Source organism: Urocampus carinirostris, chromosome 8 (assembly GCF_059441175.1).
Source record: "Urocampus carinirostris isolate Australia breed hairy pipefish chromosome 8, RoL_Ucar_1.0, whole genome shotgun sequence".
NCBI classification, from domain to species: Eukaryota; Metazoa; Chordata; class Actinopteri; order Syngnathiformes; family Syngnathidae; genus Urocampus; species Urocampus carinirostris.
The window spans coordinates 14,852,168-14,867,289 of NC_142356.1; the positions used below are offsets into that span (position 1 = coordinate 14,852,168).

At 39.5% G+C, this 15,122-nt stretch overlaps 1 protein-coding gene across 1 annotated transcript in view; it reads right to left on the minus strand.

The window, feature by feature from the left end:
* usp43a (ubiquitin specific peptidase 43a) overlaps positions 1 to 15,122 on the minus strand; it is a 166,795-nt gene that overhangs the window by 17,074 nt on the left and 134,599 nt on the right. Inside the window, exons 12-13 of the mRNA XM_088341696.1 lie at positions 9,723 to 9,842; positions 3,400 to 3,652 (exon numbers count right to left, since the gene is read on the minus strand). Of these exons, the coding sequence (XP_088197822.1) occupies positions 3,400 to 3,652; positions 9,723 to 9,842 (373 nt within the window). The remainder of the gene's footprint in view (positions 1 to 3,399; positions 3,653 to 9,722; positions 9,843 to 15,122) is intronic.

Sequence of the window (15,122 nt, forward strand, 5' to 3'; positions counted from 1 at the left end):
TTGCACACGCAAGAAGAAAATGATGAAAAGGGTTTTTATCATAATGAACTTAATGCCAACGCACAGCACAAAGCGTGCCCTGATGTAATCAAATTGAATTTGTTGGACCTTGCTCGGATTTAAACTAATTGCCTCTGGCAGGTATTGTTCAAAGGTTGGGAAAAAAAGAGCGACAGAGAGAAAATGAGTGAATGAGAGAGAAAGGGGGACTGCACTAAAAATTCAAGTGAAAAAAAAGCTCAAGAATAAGCAATATTTTACTTGGAAAAAATACCCTTTTTCCTGTATTTTTACTTAATTGTTCTACAGTATATTTGCTGAACCTAAGCAAAAAGTCCAGTCAGAAAATGGACGGAAAAAAATAGTAAAAAAAAACAAAAACAAATCTTGCACCCCAGGCAATTTACTTCTATATTCTCATCTCATCTCATCTCATTAGCTGCACCGCTTATCCTAAGTAGGGTCGCGGGGGTGCTGGAGCCCATCCCAGCAATCATTGGGCAGTGGGCAGGGGACACCCTGAACTGGTTGCCAGCCAATCGCAGGGCACACAGGGACAGACAACTCGCTCGCTCATTCACACCTAGGGACAATTTGGACCGGCCAATCCACCTGAAATGCATGTCTTTGGAATGTGGGAGGAAACCGGAGTGCCCGGAGGAAACCCACGCAAGCACGGGGAGAACCTACAAACTCCGCACAGGAAGTCCGGTAGCTGGATTTGAACCCACGCAGGAGGTTCCCAAGACCTTAGAACTGTGCCTGCACACGCGCCAACCACTGCCCCGCCGTGCTGCCTTACTATATTATTTTAATTCATTTTTTATGTTTTAGTAAAATACAGAAACAAAATTACCAGGGATCTGCTGTATCAGACAATTCTGTTCATTTCAACCCAGATTTTCTCATTTTAATTTAGCACCCCAAAATGTTTGGAGCCGCAAAAATCAAAAGCTTCATATAACTTCATATAAGCCTTACAATACATACTTCATGTATATCCTGCATATATCCATAGGAGAATGTTAAAAATGTGCGTGTCATGTCTGTCCTACAGAAACCATGTCTCATCTCATTAGCCGTACCGCTTATCCTCATTAGGGTCGCGGGGGGCTGGAGCCCATCCCAGCCATCTCCGGGCAGTGGGCAGGGGACACCCTCAACTGGTTGCCAGCCAATCGCAGGGCACACAGGGACAGACAACTCATTCGCTCATTCACACCTAGGGACAATTTGGACCGGCCAATTGACCTGTCATTTTCCATTATCAAACATTTTGGGAACATCACCAGGGAACCACTAGGGAGCGCCACATTTCTGCATGTGTCAGCTTGTTGCTGACCCAGACCCAAGAAAACAGGTTAAAATATAGTAAAACAAACACCCAAAAAATCATTAAAATAAGGTAAATCATCTGCCAGGGGAATCAGAATTTGTTCGCAGAAACAGAAACAGAAAAAAAGAAGAAAAAGTAAAAGCAGATTTATTTGTCTTTTTTACATCCTGTATGCGTGCTGCCTGTGAAAACAATGTTTAAAATTAGTGAAATATTTTATCAATTCAAACACTATGAAATGTTTAATATATTGATTTTAACTTGTCATCCACAGGTTGTCCTTTTTAATATCAGTCATTTTTGGTTGGCCAGGTTTAAAAATGCTGTTGTGCACAACAACCTAAAGAACACCGGCCATGATTTTAGTATTGAAGACAATTTTAGGTCTATTGCTAAGTTACCTGACATTCTTTTATAAATAATTGATATGCTTTTTATTTGTTTTTATTTTTAATATTGCAAAGGAGATTTTCTATCGAGCCAGTTCCTTATTTTAACAATTGCTGCAGACTGTTATGTGATTTGACTATTGGCCAATCCTGTTGCTGTTCTTTATTTGCATACCCTTTTGGGATGATCCGTTTGTTTTTCGTAGTAATCTTGATAATTTAATAAATCGAGGCTCGGGTTTTGGGAGGGGGCATTAGAAATAGGCAGCAGAACTCTCTTACCTGAAGCCTTCTTTCCCTGTCCTCATTCCAAGTTCTAAGTCAATTCATGTCACATAACTTTCAGAGTCAACTAACGTTCAACTTAATATTTGGTCTTTCGAGCCGGATCCTAACTAGCAACCAAATAATCTAGTCTTCCGCTCTGCCAACTGAGCTAAGTTAACATAATAACCATTTCACATACTATTTTGATTGATGGTATTTCTAAGTCTTCTATTTTAGACCACTGCGTTTTTCTCAGAATTTTCTGCCCCATAGTCCCCCTAGTGCACATTTGTCAAACTCCCGGCCAGCGGGCCACGTCCAGCCTGCCGTGTAATCATATCCGGCCCGCAAGACCATTTTACATTATTTTTATTAATGGCCCGTCAATATGAACAATCATCCCTGGACATCATATTCTGACGTTTTAGTCACTGTACCTATTCCTTCATATATGACGTATACTATACTATATACCAGGGGTCGGGAACCTATGGCTCGCGAGCCAGATATAGCTCTTTCTATGAGTACCTATGGCTCAGAGACAAATTTAATTGCATGCAAATTTTCTCCATCTCGTTCAAAACAAGACACATTGATCCTGTTCAGATACGCGCAAAGCCAGACCAAAGCTGACATACACGGTAGTACTTTTCAGAATATACAGGGCACGTTTTCACTACAATTTACAGTCAAGGTGTCACACAAAAAAAAGCATATATAATCTGTGTTCAGTGTTCAGATACTTTTCTGATGAATCCACGGAACAAATTGTAAATACGCCGAAACACCGGAAGAGAACTTTAAGTTATTTGATTGGGTGAGTGGGAGGGATGGGTGGAGCTATGCAAAAAGTGCAAGCACTCCCTCCCATCTCTCGCCCTACTCCGTCTGCGCCATAGGTAAGGACATCAGGCTCCCTGTTCTCAGAATGTTGTGACGTTTTTACAAAATAATTTGTGTAGCATTTTCTTATTTCTACTTTTGACAGGAGATATATTAAGGAGAGCAAAATCTTTTGGGATATTTAAGTTTTTAATTTATACATTGACATAGGAGCAGAGGAATTTGAATGCTATTTTAATGTTAAGTTGTTTAAGTACGAAGTTGTATAATTTATCAAGATATTTTTATTTAGAGCAAAATAATAAATACTGTATAAGTGATTTAAGGTTTAAATTTAATATTCTTGTCTGTTTTTATTTATATTTATGTTCCAAAAACATTCAGTTTAAGTGTGTTCAAATAAATGTTTATCCTGGTTGGCCCGCAACCTTAAGTGTGTTTTGAATTTTGGCCCCTTGTGCAATTGAGTTTGACATCCCTGCCCTAGTGGAAGAAGATACATTTCTTCCATTTATAGCTTGAAGGAATATTCATATGCAACCATTCCGTGGAAATCTTACACACCAGTATAGTGTCCCCCGTGCATTCCTCCGTGATGATTGCAGACAGCGTACAGATCGTACAGGTAATCGTAAGGAAGGGTGAGGTCCGAAGACTGGCGCTGAATGCCCAAAGACTTGGAGGACCGAGTTGTGGCCCAGGGCCCGCTATTCAGGTTTCGCATACTCTGGCTCCTCTTTACCACGTGGGGGGCCATGTCCAAAGCAGTCAGGGGGAAATGCACCAGTGACGAGAGCTTGTTCCTGCGCTCCCCTACCTGTGGAAAAAAATGAATGGTACCTTAAAGCTACAGTGTTTATTATACTGTACAGTGATCCTCTTGTGGTGTAAAAATACTCCCGTTTGTGGTTTGAGTCAAATATGGAAAAACACAGACTATCGCATGAACGTTATTAGCCTAGATGGTAAGGCGCCCGCTTTGAGACTGGGAGGTCGGTGGTTCGCGCCCCGGCCGAGTCATTCCTAAGACTTAAAAAGTGGTCGGCGGCGCCCTCTGTTGGCTGCGGCTGCATCGGCTCGCTACAACGGGTCAGGTGCAATCGACATTTCGTTCTGTGTACGTTGTTACACAGAATGACAATACAAGGAAATTATTATTATTATTATTATTATTATTTATTTAAAGACTCTGCGGTTTGGAAACTTGTAATTACAGCATTCTGATTGGCTCAACAGATGTCCTGCCCCTTTTCTGCCTGTGTCTGCCTGTTTATCAATCTTGCTGAGGCCCAAAGTGTACGTAAGTAAGTAAGAGCTTGAAAAACTTATGTGCGAATCTTTTTCAATGTTGAGTTTCTCTAGAGCAGTGTTTTTCAACCAGTGTGCCGCTGGAATTTGGCCAATTTTATCTTTCCAAAAAATCTGGCCATTATTCAGTATTTTTGCTTTCTTCAGATGAGGAACTGTAATAGTCATCCATATCAGTAGGTGGCAGTACATTTTTATATACTTTTAAGATACTAATTATCTGCTCATGAGGTAGCACACTACATATAATAACTAAAGTTGTTTAACAAAGTGGTTTAGGATTGCACTGTAAGAAATAAAAACATAAATAAAGCACATTTTTTAATTTTAAGTATTATTTTCTTCTTTTTACTTTCTAATTATCTGCTTATGAGGTAGTACCGTGAAATATTTGACATAACTTTATTTTCAAACATTTTCCACGGACGGTGTGCCACGGAACTTTTTTTATAGATAAAAGTGTACCTTGGTTCAAAAAGGGTTGAAAAACACTGCGTTAGAAGCCATCGTGTCATCAAAACATTCTGGACCATCAAAAGCACCAATAGGCAGAGGAATTTGCTTTTCATCGCCCACAAAGTCGAGTTTTTCCACATGATAAAGGAAGGTAAAAGCATTTTAATGCCACATTTTGTATTCCACATGATGACAAAATATCAGAAGTAAAAAAGTAGATTCTAGGTAGTACAATGTAGCAGCAAGATTATCTTTTAAAATTAAAATTTGACAAATCAGAAGTTTTTATGGTACAGTAGCTATTAGTAAAAACAGTACAGTACTTTTATTGAGTAAATACAAATTGGCTGGCAACCCATTTCAGGGTATCCCCTGACCACAGGTAGCTGGGATGGGCTCCAGCACCCCCGCGACCCTACTGAGGATAAGCGGTGCAGATAATGGATGGATGTTTGAGCCTGTAAATAGTGGTTGTTCTTTACTTCCAATGTAGAATAGAGTATTTAATAAATAAAGGTTTATACAGTGGAACCTCGGTTTTCGAACGCCTCTTAGTTCGAACAAATCGGTTCTCGACCAAAAATTGAGAAATTCTTGCTTCGCTTTTCGTTAAAAAAATCGGAGTTCAAACGCCGGTACGCTAGGGTGCGATGCTGAGCGGCGTACGGGTGTAGATCGTGTAGATTGCCCCCACCCCTCATGAAGAACTGTTATGACGTGCGCGCGCACTTCTTTTCGCTTTTAATATCGGTGAACGGAGTGTTTTAGCCCTTAATTATGCCTCCGAAGAAGGTCGGTGCAAGCAGCAAAGTTGCTACAGGTGAAAAAAGAAGAGTAGTGCGTACAACTATTGCATTTAAGAAATAATAGCAAAATGAAGGTGTGCGAGTTTCCCTTCTTTCGAGGGAATAGAGCATGGCTTCTGCAGACCACCACAAAGGTAAGAAATCCTATTCATAATTCTTTTCTTTATCCTTTAACCGCTCACCACTTTTTGTGGAGACCTGGGTGCTAAATGACGTGTAAACGGCCTGATTTTTTTATTTTTACACGTTCATGTTAGCGTAATCTTTCGTATGGAAGATTACGCAAACGCGAACGTACGATAGGCCTGGGTTAGCTTCATGTTTACGTTCATGGTAAACATTCAGGGTGTTGGAACGGATTAAAATGATTTTACATTACTTTAAATGGGAAAAACGATTTTCGGTGATCGAACAAATCGGTTTTCGAACAGGTTTCTGGAACGGATAATGGTCGAGAACCGAGGTTCCACTGTACTTCACATATTTTGACTTCGCTCATTTCCCCCCCCCCTCCTTCAACTCCTCCCACCTCACCCCTTTCTTATGTGGAGCTGTTTATCATGGAGGAACTCGGCGGGTCATTCTTGAAATGCAACCTCTGTGGAAAACTAGGAATTCCTGTGTTGTAAAAATCCTTAATTTGTTGAAATAAAACACTGACTCAAAACATCTAAAACACATGCATTCTCATACACATTTTTTAAAAGACGAATAGGCTTCGAAATTTATAATTATATTGTGCAACCATGAAGAAGCTGACACGTTTGGCCGCCATCTTACTAGTACGGAAGCCCAAGTGAGGATTTAGCAAAGGTGTCCTGTACCAGTGGTGCTTTTAGCACTTAACAGAATCTTAACTTGCACAGTTAAACCTTGCATGGAATGGTGACAAAGTCTTGGGATTTTTACTTTTTTTTCTCCACGGTTTCCTTTCTAGCCACACATGTCATACAATTGGCTGTGGGCTATAGTTCCCTGGGAGCCAATATTGGTATTGTTAGCTAATACTGGTTTGTCATTCAATTTCTACTCGACTTTTTAGTAGCTTCTTCCACTCGCCTCTATTGTTAGCTTTTGACCAACCTTACCTATTGGCTCTTTTCAGCCGCTCTAGGTTTATTCAGCTGGATCTACCTTTTGTTGACGCTTGCAGAAATAAAAGCAGATTTTAGGTCCTGTCGCTGGCTGAAATTCAATTTTAGGCTTCGAATTTTGCAAAATGGTATCCGATGGGCTTCAGTAGAGTGTCTTATTCGAATGCTTACCCTTCAGCTCCATGGTAGGATAACTGTGTTGCCCATATGGAAACATTTTTCATTACTAAAAAAAAATTGTGTTTAAAATGTAATACAAGGCTAAAACCAGATGCAAGTTTGTTAGAAGTTATTCTCCAAAACTATTTTGTGTTTTTTTGGAGCTTCAAGTTGAAAAGTGTATGGAAATACTACCATTTCTGGGTTTCTCATGATACTTCCGGTTCCGCCAGCACAACATAGCTACTCGGACAACTTCAGACAGGACTGTTGCAAGTCCAATCCATCTCCATCCATTTTGAAGGATAACCGAGGGAATGGCAAGAGTCTAATAGTGTTCATATAATGTATAAACTATATCTTGAGATAGTTTAGAGAGATTTAAAGTTGATGGACTTCATTTCTGGGGACATAGTCTTAACGCATTGTAATGTACTTTTGCAGTTTTCACCATATGGAGAAGGAATTAAAGCTTCAATTACACGTTCCCTGTGGTCACGGTCCTTCTTTGATGGTGGTGCTCAGTGTCATATGGATGACACTACAAAAACAAGACCTTTAGTGGTGAACAATTACACACTGTCACTTTATGATTGGATGACAAGATGGATTTCCATTGGCCTGGGACAGAAAATTTGACTTTAGCAAAGTGTTTGTGAATTGTTCACAACATGGGCTTGAAAAACCTGCTGGCAATGAATGTGTCAAAATACAAAGGGGATTACTTGTTCACAAGATAATTACATGACAAGTCAGTAGCACTCGACAGCCAGCTTGTGGAAACAGAAAAAGCCTTTACATGTTTTTGGTGCAGTCCTTGGCTGTCGAAATTGTCGAAAAATAACTATAACCCAGCAGTGACTCAGCCAGGAAAGTGCCTTATTTTTGATTTTTCTGCACACATTGATGCCGTCTTAACATCAGTAGTTGGTTTGCTTTTTGGCCAACACATTAAAAAAAATATATAATGACACGAAAAGCTGAAAAGAATGGTAGGCGTTTTTTTTCCCTCAGGCTTGTCAGTTTCATCATTCTGAAGTTTGAGAAAATCTTTGGCCAAAGGGATTGCGAGTAAAAGTGCTCGAACAAATGCCCGTAATCCTGGATTTGACAAGCGTGCTTTTTGTTTTACAGTGTAAAGGTCAAGCATCAAGGTAGAATGGTTCTGTGATCCTTTTTTCATCCTCTAACATAAAAATAAAACTTTCTACTTTAAATTGGCTTTCAGGACACCTAAGGTCGCTATACACAGAGTAACAAACAACAATAAAGCAAGAATAAAATAACCTAAATGTCCAGCAACGCTCCTTTGGATTGCTGGACATTTTAGTTATTTTAAGTAGGATTAATCTATTAACCCAAAATCATACTTAAATTCACTATTTTTTTTGCCGTTGCAGATCAATTTAGCTCATTGCTCTTATTTAAATGGAAAAACATTTTAGAATATGTTCGATTAAAAATAGCGGATTTTCCGCACAACGAGCCGCACTGGATTACAAGGCGCACCTAGTATTGTGGCAGATTTGATCATAAACAAGGCGTTCTGGACTATAAAGCTGATCACAATTGCATAACATTGGATACAACGGGAATCAAACTGCAGTGGTGAACATGCTAGGTCTTATCCCATGAGTTAACTGCTTTATTTTGACAGTTTGAGTCCAGTTTTACACCTGAACCAACTCACTAAACTATAAAAACTATAAAAACTCAACACTGCCCACTAGCGGCCAACAAATAGCATTTGGCTTGCACTTACTTAAAAAAAAAAAAAAAAATCTCAGAAAATTATAGCGTGCCAGATGGAATCATTCGATGGGCTTGATCCAGCCCGCGGGCCACATCTTTCAGATGCCTGCTCTTACATATCTGGTACGCGGACTATTAATTGTGTTCTAATGAGATATGACCTTATGCTTTTATGTGTCATCTGTATCCATAGTGGTCTATTGCTTAGGGTACGGCGCTCTTGCCACCCGATCCAGGTTCGATTCCCATTGCATCTTATGTAATGCAATTGAGAACAACCTTCCATGTCCAGCAGCCTAGTGGTTAGTACTCGCTAATTTTACCGTTGCTCTCCATTATTATTCCTGAATACCACCATTATTATGCAATTGTGGTCAGCGATAGAATTTAAGAACTGATCAATAATTGCACAAATATGGTAACACATTTTTCAATTTTGTCTGCAAATAACATGCACTAGATTATAATGGCATATGTTCAACTTTCTGGCCAGTTTGGGATTTTTGGTTCCGCCTTACTTTCCAAATTATATGGTAAACATCAAATGAGCTAAAATGATTTGCCAATGAGATTAATTTTCCCAGTGTACTTAAGTGTTCATGTTCGATGTTCTTATGGTACTAAAACAACATGTTAAATATATATAAAATAAGGATAGCATACGTATAAAATGCGCTAAATGGTCTGAATAGTATTTTTTATTTCATTGTACTTGTATAAATGTTTTTACTTAGATGTATTGCAATTTTCAGGGACCGTTTTAATCATAAAGGTCCAATATAGGAAAATAGGGCAATTGGAGTGAAAGAGTTGATATAAATGGAATCTATACAATTCTGAACTACATTATATATATCCCGATTTGTATGTGTATGTTTGTATGTGACTTATAGGCTGTTGAGACAGCTGAACTCGATTTTGTAAAAATGTACATAGTTGTATTTTAGCTCTCTGTGAGTGTCTTTACCTCGGTGTCATGTCAAGGCACCCCCCAAAAAAAAACAACCAAATCGATAAACATCTGCTCTCGTGTAGTCTGTTTTGGTGGGGTTCTCAACCCCTTCTAGTGCCAAATCGGGTACTACAACCCCCGACCACAAACTACTCCAAGCTTTCGAATCCAATCTTCTACTGTCACAGCAACGTAAGGCCATTTTGCTTGTATCAGATAAAATACGATGTATTGTTAATACCAAAACGTACCAATTCTCATCCTTTTAAATTGCCTTTTTTCGATATTCGGAGACTAGTGACTCAGCTCTTGAGTAATGAATAGTGCAACTGATCATTTAGCCAAATGCTTCTCGCCTACCTGTCTGAAGCGCTTGAGATGGAGGATGAGTATGTCAGGTAGCGTCCACAAGCTCATCTTCACCATGCCTTGTTGTAGCTGTTTGCAGTGGGGGCACTTCCAGGCGTCATCTGGAGCCAGCTGCAATCAGTTCAATGATCCTTCAATGTGAAATACTCTGAGCATTGGGTGCAAACGTATTGGGGGATTAACTGGGTTCAATATCACTATAGTACAAGGGTGGGATAGTATTAAAAATTGGGGGCTGTATTGAGTTAAAATTATTTGGCCAAAGAGCCGATACCGGACACATCCAATTTTCGCGTTTATGTATAAATATACATGCAGGCATTAACATATTAAATGTATTTATATTTGTACAAATTGTTTTTAAAACACTAACAAATTAAAGCAACATAATGTATTCAGGCCCCTGTTTAAGCACTAAATTTGATATTTAGTTTTGAAGTACTATTGTAGTTGTATATTATTTGTATTTTTGTAGTAGTTCCAAAAGAGTATTTCTGGTGTATTTCTGTATTTTTTGACAATTCAAATGAAGGACAAGGAGGTTCATCAGATAAGCAAAGAAAACACAATGTTGATGATCTTTAACTCAGGCAATCCCAGATCCATGGGTATGTGCTATGAGCACACATTGATTTTCAGCAGTCCACAGTCAAGAGTAAAGGAATACAGTGGAACATCGCTAGTTCGCGGTTCCACTCTTGCGGGTTCAGAGCTTCGCGGGTCTAAAAAATATACCTTACCTTCTCAATAAAAGCATTTATTGACTTGAGCAAGCGCGAGCTTATGTCAACTGAGGACACGGTGTGGACTCTCTTATTATGAAGGGGAGGGGGACGGCCTGACACAATGCTTAGTCATGGTGAGTTACCGCTTCGCTCATCTCCCCCTCTTTCAACTCCTCCCACCTCACCCCTTTCTTATGTGGCGCTGTTTATCATGGAGGAACTCGGCGACGCGACGTAAGTATATTCTCTCCTGTCACATTTCATCTCAAGTTTGACTTTATTATACCAAAAGCGAGCGGTTGGTTGTACTACCTAAACACGGCTAATTGTGTGTGGTTTCGTGTATTTGTTGTAAAAAGCCGTTCGATGCCGCTAGCTAAAGTATGTTGTTGTTGTCAGAAGGTAGCTCTTTCACTTTAATTAAAATGAACACAGGGGGTATACTGTATACATTTTTTTAAGTATTTTTGAAGGGGCGCCGCTACTTCACGGATTTTCAGTTTTCGCGGGTGGTCTCCGTCCTCATTAACCGCGATAACCGAGGGATTACTGTAATCCAATTTACTTTGATGTGGAGCGCTATGATGAATCAGACATTTGTTGGAATCCTGGTTTGAGTAGGTTGCCACTCGGATTACCGAGATTTGCAGTTGCCCTAGGAATCTTCCCTCGAGGTAAAAGAACCTGGTCAAAACTCGTTTGGGTTTTTCGTACCAGTCAAGTCATTTTTATTTGTATAGCCCTTAATCACAAGAAGTCTCAAACGGCTGTACAGACTATAGACTACTTTTAATAATACAATAACAAAAGGGAAAAGAGAGCAATGATAAGATATAATTATGACCTACCTAGGATGTAAATGCCCGCCAAACCTCCAAAGGTAAGCAAAGACAAAAATATCTTGATTTATATTTGAATCTTCTCCTGTCCACTGTGAATCACATCGTCACCGGGTGGAGTCAAAATGAAGAAAAGGAGGGATTTGGTTTTCCAGTTCCAGGAATGTCTTGCTAACGATTGCTAGAATAATATCTTGTCTGTCGTTGATGCAGGTGAGCATGTTCTGCATGCAGCGAGCAATGACGAAATCTGATCCAACATGACTTGCTAAGATGTCTAGGATTCATTTTTTTCTACAAAACTTACGGATTAAATCCTTGCCCTCTAGTAGGTTTTAGATCAAGGGATGGTGTAATAAAAGTCTGTAGTCTGTGTAGCCCTTTGAGACTCGTCGTGATGAAGGGCTATACAAATAAACATGACTTGACTTGACTTAAAAGGCAGTGTTATAAGGCACTTCTCACAATATACCTAAAAATATTTGCAATATTGCCACAAAACTTTTCTCGCCTTGTCATGGTATAAAAACTAAACCATCAAAAAAAGCCAGGTTGATTCTCTATTAGTGCAACTTAATTTAAATCAGGCATGTTTTGTCCACCTATATTTAAGAACCGCGCTAATCGGCATATGTGAGTGATTAGGATCAAGTGTGAATGAGCTTTTGAAAAGTAGGCTTAAATGTATTTGCTCAAGGTGTGTATTTCTAATCAGTTTGATGTTCCCTTTTGGTGTCTCTTAGTCTCCCTGTCTTTGTTTGAAGGTGGTGGTAACTTTCCAGGGGCGGAGGGGGTCTGTGATCTTTTGTCTTGTGATCTCAATAAAACACAAAGGCAGAATGGGGGAAAGCCAGAGGGAGCGTGGTCAGCGAGACGAAAGAGTAGATTATCTACTCCTCCTGGTCCTTCTCCAACTGCAGTTGTAGAAAAAAAAACTAAAGTCTTTGCCTGAATTTCCTATACGGTTAGCTAATATTTTTTTTTTAGCTCTCCCACACTTCAGTGGTCTCTTTAGACCCAACATTTTTAAATGTGTGTGCATCAGCAAATTTGTGTGTCAACATCTAGGGTTCGTATACCTTTTTCATGGCCAAATTCAAGCGCTTTTTAAAGGACTTAACAGCAAATTCTCCAATTTCTCCAGTACAATCTGATGTGAGTCATGCATTTTGCAGAGCCACAAATATATCTGAGATTAACAAATGCAATTCTAATATTGCATACGCATCTACAAGACATATGATTTATAGATCTTTAGAAAAAGGCAAATATATGGGTTTTTAAGACAAATTTCTCTCCATACAGGTGTTGGGTGAAATAGGTTGGGTAAAATCTAGCTTTCATTTTCAGTTGCAGGAAGTTCTTCCCATTACATGACTTCCCAAAGCGCTTTACAATGTGCTCCACATTTCCCAATAGCGGCCTTGCAGCCATGTAAGGCGCTAACCTGCTTATTGGGGGTATTAGGGGTTCAGTGTCTTACCCAAGGACACTTCGACATGTAACACGGGCGAGCCGGGATTCGAACTGGGATCCTTTGATCCCAAGACGAGCGCTCTACCTCCTGAGCTACTGCCGCCCCCAAAAAGTAATGCCATACAAAGTAATGCCAGCTGCCGTTACCCACGGGGGAAGAAGAAATACAATGGTAATGCGAAGCCCACAGAGAGCAGTATCAGCATCATTTTTAAGAAGCCTTGTGGAGAAAAACAGCAACAATTTCAAGCACTTACAAGTATTTCACCCAGAGTTCAAGCACTTTTTAATCCGTAAAAAACATTAAAATTCAAGCATTTAAGAATTTCAAGCACCTGTATGTACCTTAAACAGTCTCAAAGTTGTGTTTTAGCAAGGTGTTGTTTTTTTTCCCCACTGTTTCAAAATAGTAACATTTTTTTTAATATATTACTGACCTCCACTCTAGAGACTTACATTGTCATAACATTATTTTAAGATATTTTTTAAAATCCCTTCTTACCTCCCATTTGATTTTTCTAAAAAAACACACGACCTTGAAAACAGCAAAATTAGAAAAATGGGACACGGCTGTTTGGGCGGAAACAACAGAGAGTTACCTTCCCACAGAGGAAATTAATTACTGAGGTCAGGCAGCACATTATTTTTTTTGGTGCTAATATGCGGTTTGCCCTCAGTGGACTACTGTTTGAAATTTTAATTGTAACTACAGGGAGAAGTAAGCATATCATATAATTTCTTGGTCAGGGTCAAGCACATGCCGATCGATGCTGGCTGAGAGAAAAAAAAAGCCATATTTTTGGAGAATTGATCTTTCTCCTTCAGAAACACGTTGGCAAGATTATACGGCTCCGAAATATGGGGGAAAAGTCTCTTAAAATCCCTTTCAATCTGAGGGATAGTTGTTTTATGCAAGTTACAGTTCCCCAAAACTGGCCTCAAAATTGTCCCAAGTCCAAGAGAAAACAGAAAACAAAATGAATAACATTAGAATTGTGAATCATTTTTCAAAAAACAGAAACCCCTCGCTACTTCCCACGTCGGTTATCGCTGGTTCACTGCTTCGCGGCCTTTGAAGCCAATAGTCTGTATTGTCCTTGATTTCAACATATTATGCATTGTGTTCTGAGCAGACTGCAGAGAGCATATGCTATCCTGGGGGCAGGGCAGGGAAGTTGTTGTGTGGGCGTAATGTGTGTGCATGACTGTGATGAACTTCTGTATGTTGTTATTCAAACAGTGAGGCAGGTGCACAAATCGACGTGTCCAACCCCCAATCCTCCCACTCATAATGAAAAGACTGCAGAGCATCGCTACAGCTGAGCTGGCATTTCAGGAGCTTGCTATATTAAAAAATCATCAGTTAAATCAGACTCTGAGGAAAGTCATAATACTGCAAAGAAATATTCATCACCAGCAGGTGCTCCGTGGATTGTTCCCGGTTCCAAGCGGCGTTGGAAGAGAAAACAATATCTACGGCCGGGCTCTGTAACAACTCTCATAAGCCACCCCTGGTAAGCCTGTATTTCAACAACCCAGATGTATTACCCATGAATCTGATAACCTGAAACTACAACTGACGGAAAAACTACATTCGGGACGGTTATAGTTTAATCATCGCGGAGACCTGGGTTAACTTGTGGTTACCTGATGCTTGCATGCAGCTAGCCAGCCCACTCAAGCATGTATCTTACCAACACCAGATCAATTACTCATGAAGCGGAGGACCTGAAGCTACAACTCGTTGGGAATTGCTACATTAGTGACTCTAGCATTTTTGTTGTCAGAGACCTAGTTCAACAGGCAATCCCTGATGCTAGTGTGCAGCTAGCCAGCAGTTGTCTAAATCGCTTTCTTCTGAGAGAAGAAGCACTCATATTTTGTTGTACTTTTGTATAATGACAATAAATGTTGTATCTATTTGTAGACCTATACTCTCAGTCTCACTCATCTCATGGTAAGTTTGACTCCTTTTATACAGGGGCGCCACTACTTCGCAGATTTTCCGTTTCGCGGGGGTTTCTTGTCCCCAATAACCGCAAAAACCGAGGGATTACTGAAATAAATTTGATTTGACTATTTTCTTAACAGATTTTAACAAAAATAATAAAGAAATGCCTTTTGCTATCTCAGAAGTAAGTTTCTTATTGATCATTTAACATTAATAATATATTTAAAAACACAATATAATTCACCATTAAAATATATACAACTATAAAGAGAAATATTACCTATGTGGGAAAACAACCATTTTATTTTTCAGCAAATCATTTTGTCTACCTGCTGTTCCATCACAGCTAAAACAAAAAATAAATAATCATTTTGTATACGTCTCAGGAGTCAAGAATGTC